This window comes from Cyphomyrmex costatus, unplaced genomic scaffold (genome assembly GCF_001594065.2).
Source record: "Cyphomyrmex costatus isolate MS0001 unplaced genomic scaffold, Ccosl1.0 scaffold367, whole genome shotgun sequence".
In the NCBI taxonomy this organism is placed as follows: domain Eukaryota; kingdom Metazoa; phylum Arthropoda; class Insecta; order Hymenoptera; family Formicidae; genus Cyphomyrmex; species Cyphomyrmex costatus.
In genome coordinates, this window is record NW_017277851.1 from 320185 (window position 1) to 334081 (window position 13897).

At 29.2% G+C, this 13897-nt stretch overlaps 2 protein-coding genes across 2 annotated transcripts; one reads left to right on the top strand and one right to left on the bottom strand.

Moving 5' to 3' along the window:
* The first annotated feature begins 765 nt into the window (after positions 1-765).
* LOC108776647 (ceramide-1-phosphate transfer protein) lies at positions 766-2451 on the top strand. Its single transcript, XM_018543325.1, has 4 exons — positions 766-893; positions 1365-1573; positions 1653-1828; positions 2155-2451. The coding sequence occupies exons 1-4, from the start codon at positions 766-768 to the stop codon at positions 2275-2277; spliced, it is 636 nt and encodes a 211-aa protein (XP_018398827.1). The 3' UTR covers positions 2278-2451.
* A 504-nt stretch (positions 2452-2955) lies between these two features.
* Positions 2956-8100, bottom strand: CNT2 (Concentrative nucleoside transporter 2). The gene is made up of 12 exons (XM_018543301.1): positions 8071-8100; positions 7782-7838; positions 6711-6879; positions 6431-6602; positions 6183-6348; positions 5128-5322; positions 4852-5013; positions 4234-4327; positions 3993-4152; positions 3738-3906; positions 3317-3656; positions 2956-3050 (listed from the first exon to the last, which is right to left on the bottom strand). The coding sequence occupies exons 1-12, from the start codon at positions 8098-8100 to the stop codon at positions 2956-2958; spliced, it is 1809 nt and encodes a 602-aa protein (XP_018398803.1).
* Between the last annotated feature and the right edge of the window lie 5797 nt (positions 8101-13897).

Below are 13897 nucleotides of genomic sequence, written 5' to 3' on the forward strand. Positions count from 1 at the left end.
TATATATATATATATATATAAAATTTGTAATAATTCTTCGACTGTAGCGCTCCTCGTGGAGAATGACGATACCACGTCGGCTACGTTCAAACGTGTGTTGCTTATTGCAATAAGATACCTTACTTCTCTTCTACTGGTAACGCTTTTGCTCCGCATTACTTTTACCATTGCTTGATAGAATTTTATACTTAAGATATCTAATATATAGCGACTTGCAAAAGAAACACTACGATAATTTTTTTTAAATTTATATGTGTTTAAATATTAGGTTGGGGAAGAAGTTATTTTATAAATATGTAAAAGGTCCTTTGTATTACAATATCTTCGTTAAAAATAAACGAAATTTAAATTTAAAGAAAAGGTTTTAAAGCTTGAAGTCTCTACTTTAGAAAGGTTACTATATTTTTGAATTTCTGTTGGTTTAGAAATTTTTACATATAAAACTATGAGATGAAAAAATAAAAAGTTTTCTTTTTACTTTGTGGGTCTTTCACGTGCCTAAAAAAAATTTGCGAAAATCCAGCATCTTCTTAGAGTTACAAAATAGACCCTAAGCATATTTATGTGCACGTGGGTATATTTATATGTGCATCTGCGAATATATGAAAATTTTAAATCCCCATTTCTTATTAACTTAGTTCGCTCAGATACAAGTCTTGTGACAGGTGGCGCTTGTTGTAATTTTTTCAAGAGGTAGCTTATATTGCTTGAGTTGAGTGCTTGGCAGTGCTTGGTTGAATGCAGTTGAATGCAATAATTCCTACGATGGCGGAGGGGCCAGAATTAAGTTTCTTCGACTTGCGAACGGTACACGATCATTTTGATCAAGCACTCGTAGAAAATGACGATATTGATTTAAAAGCATATCTGGAGGCCTACAACGAATTACATAAGTAAGTTGGATTCTTGACTTGATTTTTATTACGAACATATAACCTTATCGTGCACAGATGTCAAACGATAAGTTATCTGATTTATTACGATTGACGTTTGATGAGCAAACTAAGACATCTTTGCAACATATCAAAGTAAAACAAATAATTGAAAGCAATAACTCGATTAAGTAATTTTTTTTATAATATTGTATTAAAATTATGTACATTATATATATCATCTTATATTTCCCTTATCTAAAATTTAATAGATAACTAAAAGTTTTAATTAAATATATGTAACAAATAATGTCATATATAAAAACTGTAATTCTTTGATATTATTAATAGATTAAAATTTTTTCTTATCATTTCGTATTTGCTCCATTAACTCAACAAATTATATTATCTCTTATTAAAATCTGTGATAACAGATTTGAGATTACATTTATATAAGATTTGTATTTTGTAACGTGCTACGTGCGCATACAGATTTTTTCAGCTGATGGGCAGTGTCTTCAGTTTTGTCTCTTCTGATCTGAAACAAAAGATAGACGTCTTGATTGAATTGAAAAATAAAGACGCTCAGAATTATACGACTGTCAAATCCATGATTGAATATGAAAGAGAAAACAAACTTTTAGACAAAACCGAATTTGTCAATGGCGCACGTACTTTATTAAGACTTCATAGAGGCTTAGGTATTACATCACGAAATTTCATTTACCTCTTGATATTGTTTAGAAATTTGCATCTGATTCGTGTTATTTGGCTTTCTAGATTTTATTAGAGAATTTTTACAACAACTGGGTGATCTCGCAGACATTGAGAAAACAACTTCCTGTTGTCAAGATGCGTATAACAAAACTTTGGCCAAGCATCATCCATGGATGATCAGGAAAGCTGCAATAGTTGCAATGTACACTATGCCTAGTAGAGAGGTTTTATTCAAAAAGGTAATGGATTTAAAAAAATAAGATAATCAAAAGGCTCAGTAGAATAAATCAAGAAAATAAATTTTTTAAAATTAAAAAAATTGCCATATGAACCGACACTAGTTATAAGTGTGTATTTTTTAATTTATGATTATACTATGATTTATGATTATATAACAATGTACGATTCTAAATAAGTTGTTAAAAAATATACATTTATAACCAGTGTCGGTTCATATATTTTTTATTTTATTTTCTTGTAATGGATTAACAAAATCATTTTGGAGTCATCACCATGAAGTAGCTGATACTTTGAACAGGTTATTTTACATCCATTTAATTTTTAGGTTTGTGGTGAAAATGTTCAGCGGAATATAGATGTTTTACCCAAAATGTTGGAGGTGACTGCCGACGTGTTTAACCGCACTGACATCATTTATGAAACTTACCAATTGCATGCTCTACCATAAATGATCGTAGGAAGTAAAAATGATAGTTCATCTACTTTTGGCTCAAAGCACTACACGCAATCATTCTACATTTTCAAGACATTGTGATATTACTGCATTGCGATATTTATGCAATATTTTAGACTTAATATTCTTAATTAGTCTGTAATAAGTAAGCAGGAGCTTATTTTTTAGGGGGGATTTGTATTTCTTTGTAATTCTTTGTATAGGTATATACAATTATCGTACATACTGATAACGTACAAATAATGGCACACGTGTACAATAAGTATACTACATTATGTATTGTAACTTTGTCATTTTAATTTTTATGATTAGCATACATTATTGCGCGCGGAATTAGTTTTATTATGTTTAAACGTTGTTTCCAGCCAGGATTGATGATTTCGAATAGTACGCTATTATTTATAACTTATATTTCGAAGCGTTTATAAAAATTTATTATATTATATACTGAAAAAAAGGTATAGTAACATTTGTTTGCGTTTCCTTTTATTATTACTTTATCTAAAGTATCATTACTTATGATTACTCAGCAAGAACAGTTTTATTTTTTTTTTTTTGCGTACTTACTGCCATTCTTTTTCAAAAAGTAATAAAAATGTGATTAAAATACGAACTCTTAATACGATATGTATAATATCACTGTAATATAATTTTCTAATTCTAATGATGTTTTTAAATTAACGAAGTTAATGTTGTTGAAGTGACGTTTGATATTGTCGTTATATTGTTTGAGGGAATTAATACTGAGGCATCATCGAATAATATACCTGAAACAAATATAAAATATTGTAAAATGTGAAAGATGAATGTTTGATGCAACAAGATAGAATATAGAACTTTAATTCTGAAAGATGAAGATTAATTATTTATTTTGAATAAAGCACTATTGTTCAGTGTTTTGATGCTCGAAATAAAAATAATTAATCATTATTTTTCAGTATTAAATTAGCTAGTATTAAATTGGATTTCTGTAAAGGAGCTGAAATATGAGGAAACATAACAGTCATGTTATGAATTAGGATTTCAACTTTACCGGCGATACTAGCTGTAAGAAAACAGGCGGCGCTTCCAGTAACGAAGGCGCGCACAACGACGTTCATTACTTGCTCTTTCTTTTCTGGCACCAAAGACGAATACGCGCCAATCTGGATGCCAATCGAACTTGGATTTGCGAAACCGCAAATAGCGTATGTGGCTATCGCTTCCGATCTTCCGTATATCCGACCTTGCTTTATCAATTCACCCATCCTTTGATATGCGACTAATTCATTGATAATTGTTTTCAAGCCTATCAGCATTCCTACATCTTCGCAATGTTCCCAAGGAACGCCCATCACCCAACTTAGTGGCATAAAAACTTTTGCTAATATCATCTGCAAAACTACAATCCTAAAATTTGCCTTAAAAAATATATTTTTAGAAGCTGGAAAGGTCAGCTTCAAAAAACTTTTTACCTCGAGACTCAGTTGTTCGTAACCAACCAGACTACCGAACCAAGAGAGTATTCCATTTATAAATGCAATAAACGAAACAAAAGCTACGATATTTGCAATTATGCCCAAAACTATTGGGATTGCAGCTAATGCACCATTCGTCGCGGCATCCAAAATACTATTGTCCGATCTAATTACAATTCAAATTTTTACCATAGTTATTAGAATAAATAGGCTGAATGATAAGTAAAAGTGTCGGATTTATGAAGCACTTACGATTTTTCAAGCTTGATATTATCGGATTTTGTGAGACTTTGTTCAGTTTCTGGATAAAAAAGCTTGGAATAGGCTAAAGAAGTTGGTGCAGACATTATGGAAGCGGTTATTAAATGAGCCGGTTTAGCACCAAATGATATATAAGCGGCTAGTACCGTACCTGCAATGGGTAGACAAATTTGATTATAAATGGAAATTTAACGTTGCCTACATGTACTTATAAAATGTATGTAACAGAGACCAGAAACCGTGGAAAATCCCGAGCTTAATACAGCGTGCATCTCTGAGGAAGTCAATTGATTGAGGTACGGTTTAATTAGAAGAGGGGATTCGGACTAAAAGGCAAAATAAATCAGCTTTAAATTGAGACTAGAAATATTTTACAAGAATACAAACAAAAATTACACAAGTTTACAGCCAAAATTATTTTGAACTAGACAAGATGTTATAGATTTTTGCGTGCTGAAACTGGTGCCATAAGCCAAATTTCATTCACATTTCAAAGTGCAATTTAATGTGAAAAAATTACTTTTTATAATATTTGAAATTTTTTCGAAAAAAAAAAACATTATTTTAAAATTTTGATCAGAAATCATAAATATATTGTTTAACTCCTTTAAAATGAATTTTTTAAATTTCAGTATCTTTTATCTTAAAGTGTCTTTTCATAAAAACATTTCAAATATTGCAAAAAAATTTCTTTTTGCATGTTAAATCTCAATTTTTTGGAACGTTGATGAGTTTATCGTTTTTAGTATTTAAAATTTTATAAGAATCATCTTGTCTTTAAAATAATAAAAAGCATTTTTTGTAAACTAGTGTTATTGCTTTAATTATTAAAATACTATACTAATATTACCATTCCAATAAAAGGATTAGCAACAGCAACGAATGACTCACACAGCGATGTACCCATTATGGTTTGCAAAACCCATCCTAATTTCATAATAATCCATTGCATCGCACCAATATAGCACATGATTTGTACCATAAAGTTAAAGAAAAAAATCACCGGCAGCACCTAATAGAATATATATAGTGCTAATACTAATACTAATTTGTGACAATGTAAAATTTTCTAATGATAAAATTTATTGCTTTACATTTCTAAATAAATTATAGCAAATTAACTAACGGTAAAAGCAAAAACTCCTTTGCTAACTATATCTTCTGAGAATACAAACTTGGAGCCAGATTTAGCATAATCCAAGAAAGTGGTCACTTTGGCAGACACACATTGGAAAATACTACGACCAACAGGCCATCGAAGTGTAATAAGTCCAAATATAAATTGTAAAATCAATCCCCAAATGACAGGTTTCCAATTGACCTATATATATTTAACAAGATTGTTAAAATAATTAGAAAAAAATAAGAGGAGCTGCACACAGCTGAATTATTTTATGTTTCATTAAAAGGATCAAGTGATATGAACTCGCGCGATAATTGTTGCGCAAATTTATATATTAATAATTTGTTACAAAATTATTGTGTACATTTTCATCTCAGGTTTAAGTCCTCTTAAGCTTTATTCCATCAATGTAGATAAACTTTAATCTCGGTTTAACTTACTGTTGACCTTTTTCTAATTTGTAGAACTAGAAAAAGAAGAAGAGCAAATTGAACCAAGATTAAAATTAATCTAATTGGTGGAAACGGGCATTAGTGATCGAAATGTATGTGATTATCTTGTAATTAATTATCAATATATGAATTTGCTCAATAATTACCGCGCGAACTCACCGACATTTCTGTATAATATAATCTATTGATTTATTCTTGGAGCTTGAACCTGTTTTGTTATAATTTATACTTAATATTCGAATTCTTATTTTCTTTCATAAAAAACTAGAATACTATATATATATATATATCTTGAAAATTATACGTAATACAAAAACATTATAAACAAGAGATCCGCGTACATTAAGTATATTATACGATTTAATGAAGTGAGTTAATTCCAACGGAATTGGCGCCTATCCACATGCCTCTAATTAATAATTTTTTTCGACAACATTCGCATATATGTCATAATTATTGAGATGCGTTTAAAGTCCATGAATTAATTATTCTCTTGTAGATTTTCTTCAAGTGATTAAAATGTATCCAAAAAAATCCATTTTCAATCTACTTACGAATGATAGATATGATTGGAATTACAGATTTATAACTTCAAGATTTACTTACCTGTCCCGGATGTTTAGAAAACACCCAACCTAATCCTAATAAAACGACAACGCCAAGAATACTAATTAGCCTGTGTCTTGAATCCGCGGTGTCAATAATAAGAAAAGTAATGATGGCTATGAGTATAATTAAATAAATTACTATTCTTCCCCCACGTGTTCCATATCTGGAAAATTTTAATGTTGTGCATAAATTGCTCATAAATAATTTCTATTATATTCGAATAAAAAATAATGTTGATTTTTTACTTGGTATTTTGCAAGCGCTCCAAAGTATTTGTTGCTGGCCGGCAGCATTGTAAGATATATTTGCTAAGATATCGTTTAACAATCAAAAAATAAAATAAACCAAGATAAATTAGTCCTGTAAGTATAAGTAGTAAACCATAGCCGTCGCACCATTGAAAATCACAATTTTTCTCTTAAAAAAAAGAAATAGAAAAGGTATCGTTATATAATTTTGTAAATTTAACTATTTTATCAATCAATTAGTCAAGATTAAAAATTCTGTGGAAACAAATTAACTTACGTTTATTTTTCCAATATATACTCGCAAAGATTATATAGATTATGAAAAGAAGATTTAAAATTATTAAGCCAAATGTTTTAAAAACTCTTTGGTGTTTTGAAAGGTAAGCATGGATTGCGTTGCTGTAGGTCGTCCAAAAAAATTTTTTTTTATGATATGAATTTGCATTCTGTAAAAACAATACTATATGTTAATGTCACTTTGAATTAATAGCATGTTATATTATATAAATTTTTAACGCTAGTAAAGTTACTATACTGAGAGAAAAAAATCTCAGTAAACTTTAAAACGTTTTCATATCTCTTGAAACTGGTCCGATATATTCGAGGACTATCACTAGATAATGTCATTTCTCGCAAGTACAATTTAATCGAGTTTCCAATAGAACAAAAATTTATGTAACCGAAGTTCTGATATGTTATAATCATTTATATATGGCTTCTATATGCACTTATTAGTGCGACACGTAATTATATACATACTTTATTTATGTATAAAGGAAATTAATGAATATAATAATGACAGCATTATATTGACGTTTTAAGAATATTCCGACAATATTTTATAAAATAATTCAATCTTGTAAAATAATTTTGCAATATTATAGCGACATTTTATCAATTTGACTAAAAATCAAATGATAGTTGAACCATTGAAAGCATGAATCATAGTTTTTATTAATCAATCGTTTATTAATCATGTTTTATTTTATGAGAGAGACATCAGAAGGATGACGTTTTGTGTGAGTGTGATATATTATCAACGTTGTTTCCGGGTGTTTCTTAGAATCTGATTTACGACATCTAATTGATCATGTGATGATAAAAATTTAATGTTGTTTTAACGTCACTATTAGGAATTGCTTATTAACTATATGATTACTTATTAATAACAAATTATTCAATTTTCTATTCGTATGGCAAATTTAATGCGTACTATTATACATTTATGATATGACTATTACCTCTAATTGCTTATAAGAATGCTTAAAACTATAAATAAACAGTCGAGAATTTCAAACAGAAACATTCCTTTGCAAATATGATAATAAAATGAAAACAATATGCTTACCTGATATGTAAGAGGTTCACTTTTTCGACCACCTTCTAACATATCTAATTGATTTTCCTATTAATAAAAAATTATAAACTTTTATTTTTTAATAACATTGAACGAATAAATATAAAAGTTAAGAAGAGAATTGATAAAAAATATGTTTTCAAATATTTAATATAGAAAATACATAGAAAAATATATTCTGTTGAATTAATTTTGGATAATATGCAATGAAAAATGTATTTATGATTATATATTAAAAAAAATTCACATAATTTACGAATTAATAGTAAAGGAAAATTACTTCAAACGCCTGGTTCACCTCTCCAGACATGTCACATTGCTTTTCACACTTTATTAAAAAGACATGCACATATATCTTCCTTTCGACACTCTTTTTGCTATACTAACGCAAAACGGAAGATTATGTTTTTCAACCGTGCGAGGATAACAATTCTCGTACACTTTGTAATCTCATTGAAGTCGTGCAAGTAGATAACGTTGATAACAGAACTCCTCGTAAAACTTTGATCGCAATTTGGATATAGATAATCGGTATTATACTTTTACAACTTTCATACATCAAAATCACGTAAAGTAATATAGTTTGATCAATAGATTGAAATTTTCTCAAATCGATCCCCATTAAATTGCTTTTCTAATTTGAAAAGCTGATAGAAGTTAATAACTTTAGCTATTAATTTATCACAAGTTCAGTATCAATCAGATTATCTGCAGTGACGTTTCACGATAAATACTTAGTTGTATGACTTAACAAAAAAATATCAATAACAGACAAAATATGTATGTACACTTTAAAAACGCTAAGTATTGCCTTTTAACTACGTGCAACATGATCAGACGACCGAAGAACTACTGAAAATCAATGACGAGGTATAGCTGTTGTGCAAGGCGCAACGAGGTACGAGAGGAATATGAGTGGGGATTCTCCCTTCTTACTGTGGCATTTTGAATGAAAAAAGATAATGCGAATCCTCTTTTGCAATTATGAAGCTATGATGAATGTTGCTGAGATACAGAATGTCTCAGATTCATCGCATTTCCTTTCACTCATGAGGTCTCGTCAGTTATCTAATTCTTTAATCCTTCAAATCTATTTTTTACCATTAAATACTACATTTAATATAGTCATTTTTTCCTTAAGATGTAAATATTTTGCAATAATTTACACTTGTGGCAAAAAATGACTTATGGCATATATCTCTGAGGATTGCTAAACTTATCGCAACTGATTAGATACATTCATTGAATGTATTTATTAAAAAAAGCTTTATATTAAGTATTTTTTTAACAATAAAGAAGTAAACATTATTTTTAAACATTTAAAGTATTTTGTTATTTACGATTCACGACAAAGATACAAGAAAGCTTTAACTATAAGTCTCTAAAATAATTTTATAATGTACGTTCTCTATGTAAAATAAATATATATTTTCATTAAATTCTTTTTTTATACACATATTTTAATGAATAGCGAGACTTATATATACAATATATTATAGTATATAAATACTACCATTTATATTAAAGAATTTCCTACTTTTAGTTTGAATAATTTCTTACATCATTATTATATGATACCCTTAAAATATTCAATAATTCGAACAGAGAATACAATAACATTCTATTTATTTCAATAATACAGTCCCGTATCTTTCAAATTGTCATAGTAGCGCAAAACATTTCGAACTTTTCAACGAGAACAACTTCTGAATATATTTCCCGTCTTTACACATAATTTTCTATATACCACATAATTTATTAGCAATAGACAAATTCTTGCTAATTGATTTTTATTGTGTAAAATTGAAGTCCACATTTATATCTTACTTTAAAAAATGCGTTCATTTGTTTCTGAATGCTATAGTATATCTAACGTAAACTATATAGGTATATATTACATTATTCAAATTCAACTGTTGAATTTGAAGGTTCAGGCTGTTGACTTATAACTTGATCAGTGCAATCATTCTTGGGATTCGATAATCTCAGGTGCTAGCAAACTTACCGGCTCGAGTATCTGTAGATAGGTGCACGGTTCGATCTCGCGACATATGTATAGTGTTCTTAGCACCGAGATACGCGTTTCTGAACACTGTTCGAGAAATATTTGAGATATAAAGCCTTTTAATAAATATATCTAATCAGTTACAATAAGTTTACAATAAGATATATATATTATTTTGCCGCAATAATTGTTTTGTCGCAAAACACAGTAGATCTAGTATAAGTTTTAATATTTTGAAAAGTCACAGTGAGGAGACTATGATTGGTTGATTCCTCACGGTTTAAAAGGCTTATTGTATTTTGAATGTGTTTGCTCTCGTAGCGCTTACAAACATCATTTGTTCTTGATACACAAGGATGAAATGTATTTACCATATGTGAGTGTAAAAAGCGGACGCACTCTTTGTGTTTCGGGACAAACGCGCATTCAAAGATATTAAAATGTGAGGAATTAAAATTTTTTTATTATTTATTCCATTGTCTACGAGAAACAAATAACAGAATGATTTGTTAGACTGATACCAAGAAACAAGTAAAAAATATCGAAGTGCGTTTTGTTTCGTGTAACTCTCGCAAGCATACACGTGCAACCAACACGCGACGTGTCTTAACGGATCGCTGCGAGGTCTGATACGTGAGATGGAATTTAAACAGGTGCATAAAAATTCTCGCGCCGCCGCAACTCGGATGCACGGGCGTGCAGTTAATCGGTATTGCCGATAAACTGGACGAGATGTAGAAACTGGAGAACTAAACCGGAAGATGAGACCACGCATTGTACAATTCGTGACTGTAATGTAAAAAAAAAATGATTTGAAATAAACATTACATAATTGCGTATAATAACCGTGACCATAATTGCAAGAAACGTTATTGTTTCCTCAACGATAAAAAACGTTACTTCGGGCGGAAAATTATCTACGTTTTGACGATAACGTGAATGACTGCAAGGTCGTTCGAATACATTTAACCATAATGTATTACCGGAATTGCTATTTATGTTCGAACCAAGTTCCAACTTTACTTCATATCACATTTCCGCAAGGAAAATTACACAAAATCAAAGTGTATAGAATTATTCAGGAGGAAAAAGGAAAATTGCATATTTTAAAATAAATTATTTATTGCGGTAGTATTGAACAGAATTTAGAGATGATTACAAATTATTATTTTTAGACGTAATTACATGTAGAGTTAACTTTGTTATCCGTGTTGAGTTACTTCCAAATCTTACTTTTCTTTGTCAAATCATTTTTCCTTGGAAAAATTTTAACTTGTGTTATTTTTTTGCGAGGATATGATATGTATATCATACCTTCGTTGTTTACATTTTTATAATTTTTGACGTTTTAACATTATTAATTTTTGATATACTGAGGATGGCCATATTTAGGGTCGAAACGTTTATAATTATGTAATTTTGTGTATCTTAAAATATGTATAACATTCACAAAATCCATTTAGTGCGTGGCAAATGCTCGACCTTTTATTTTGTTTGCATTAAGCCACTAAATTATAGATATATCTTTTACATCATTACCTCTTAAGACTCAGTAATAATTTTAAATTAACTGCTATCTTATCGTATTCCTAATTATAATTCTTTTATTTTACATAACTACACTGATAAGGAACAAACTTTAAATTTAATATTAAAAAAAGAATTTTAAATAGATATTGAACAAATAAATATCAAATTATTCTTCACTTATAATATATTTATACAAACAGCTGTCATTCATTGAGCGATCTGGCATTACGCGTGCACTTGTGAAACACTTGCGTGTTTTTTGATAAATAAAGAGAAGAAGGGGGTTTATTCTATTTTATTGAAATAACTCAATACATATTCATGTAATATATTATAATTATTTTTGATACAAGTTCATTAGCTATAGAGCCAATTACACCATGGATAGAAATTCTTTGAGTATATTGATTGATCGTAAAAACTACAGACAAAAATGTTATTGCGATTGTGGAACAGGAAGAATCCATGCATGTAGAGTATCACTAACTATGTATGTATACAGTACAACACGTCAAATACATGCGTATATTTCGTTCCCAAAAGTTCAATTATATCATTTGGAAGTCATATTCGGGGCCTTCATATACCAGACTAAAATTACAAAATTAATATCAATATATTTCTCAAAATAACGTAAATATACCGTCTGATATCTGTAAAACTGAAATGCAGTTTTTACGATAATGCAGTAAACACGAACGACCAGTGGCCACGTTATAACGTCTAAGCAGATTGTGAAGAAGTAATTTTTATGATCGTCCCCTGGGATGCGTTCCAAAACATAACTACAGTGTTTTGGAGTAATCAAAACTTTATGGATCACATCACGCAAATTGTAGAGGTTTATGACTGTAGTTACATTTTAGAACGCATCCCAGAATGTATTACAAGTTGTACGAGATATCGTGGTATTCCATAATTCCTTAACTATTTCATTTAAACACCGCCTCTCCGTTTCGTTTACATTTAAATAAGAAAGATTGATAATTAGAAATATTGTACAAAGTTTTATACAAAAGAAATCGTATATGTCATAAATTATCTCAATCATACCTCATTTATTAATTTGGCGCGATTTTTAGATGAACTTAGTTTCAAATATAAAAATAATTTGATGAAATGACGTATAAATTTAAACTTACAGTAAACTTATACTTATTATATTATAGAAATTTAAAAAAAATCGAATCTATAATTAATTTAAAAAATAACGTAAAGAGGTTTTCATAATCTAATTATTATTTTTATAATTACATATACAGACTGAAAAAATCTGGTAATAGCTATCAAATGTTGAGTGAGATAATTCTAATCAAAATAATGTTTGATTATAATATAATAAAAAATAATTTCACTTTTTTAATTATCTCATTCGACATTTAGTAACAATTATCAAAGTTTTTCAGTGCATAAAATACAATTATATGCTTATTGGAAAACAGAAGTTCTTGTAATTCCCTATAGTGAAGTAATAAATTTTATCGTTCCTATATCAATTAACAACAATAAATCCTATCTATATAATGATATGATTAATATGTACACGTAACTTCGAAATTCGAAATATGAAGGAATACTAATTTTTATATTACATTAAATTGTACACAATTAGTGATGTTTTCTCACAGAAATGTTTTCTTACTAGAAATCTAATACTGGTCAGTTTATTAGGTAGTAATTTAAAGACAATAATTAATGACTTATTTGGGGTACTAATAGCATTAAACAACACTTAAAATTATTTAAATTAATTGCGTTGGCCAGTAGGTACATATTGTAGCATATTAAATTATTGAAAATTATTAATACATACTTAAACTAATTTAACTGCATGATCAATATAAGGTATTAGATTTCTGTAAGAGTTTAACTTAAAATAAATATGAATATATCTGACTTTGGAAAAGTGGTATGCATTTGTTATATAAAAATATTCGAAAATACTGGTTTGAAGATTTCGCAGTAATCACGCGAAGAAATTCTGTATGTTTTGTCAATCTTTACAATCTTTACAAAGCTATAGATTGTTCTATAAATTACGAAGCAGGAAGTTCGAGTAATCGGAGGCTCTCAAGGCTAAACTGTCTGGCTGCTGGTGAGGAACAAAAAAAAAAACGAAGATGAGCTTATCTCGTCGAGACGACGCGACGAGGGAACATTATTTTGCTGAGAATCATGTTCGAATTTTTGTTTAAAACGATAACGACGGATCGAGTTCTCTTTCGGTGTAAGCGTTCTCCCTTCCGTTTGATAAATTCAAGTTACTTAAATTTATTTCTCGGGCAAGGCTATCGTAAAATTGTAAAAAAAAGTGCTATTCCGTTCCGTAGAAATCACCTCTTTAAAGCTACGCTACTTCAGCCTCAATTGTTTTCGATTTATACGTACTATATATTATAGAAACAGCGAGGTGTTTTATAAGTTGTCGAGTAAATGTTGTGATTAGATCAGCGTATTTTTGTACAGTATAAACAGAAATAAATCTAGCCGACGTAAGGCCTGCTTTCACTAGTGGATTATATTCTGCTTGGACTCCCTTTTCGACACTGTCACATGACGTAATAATGTGTTT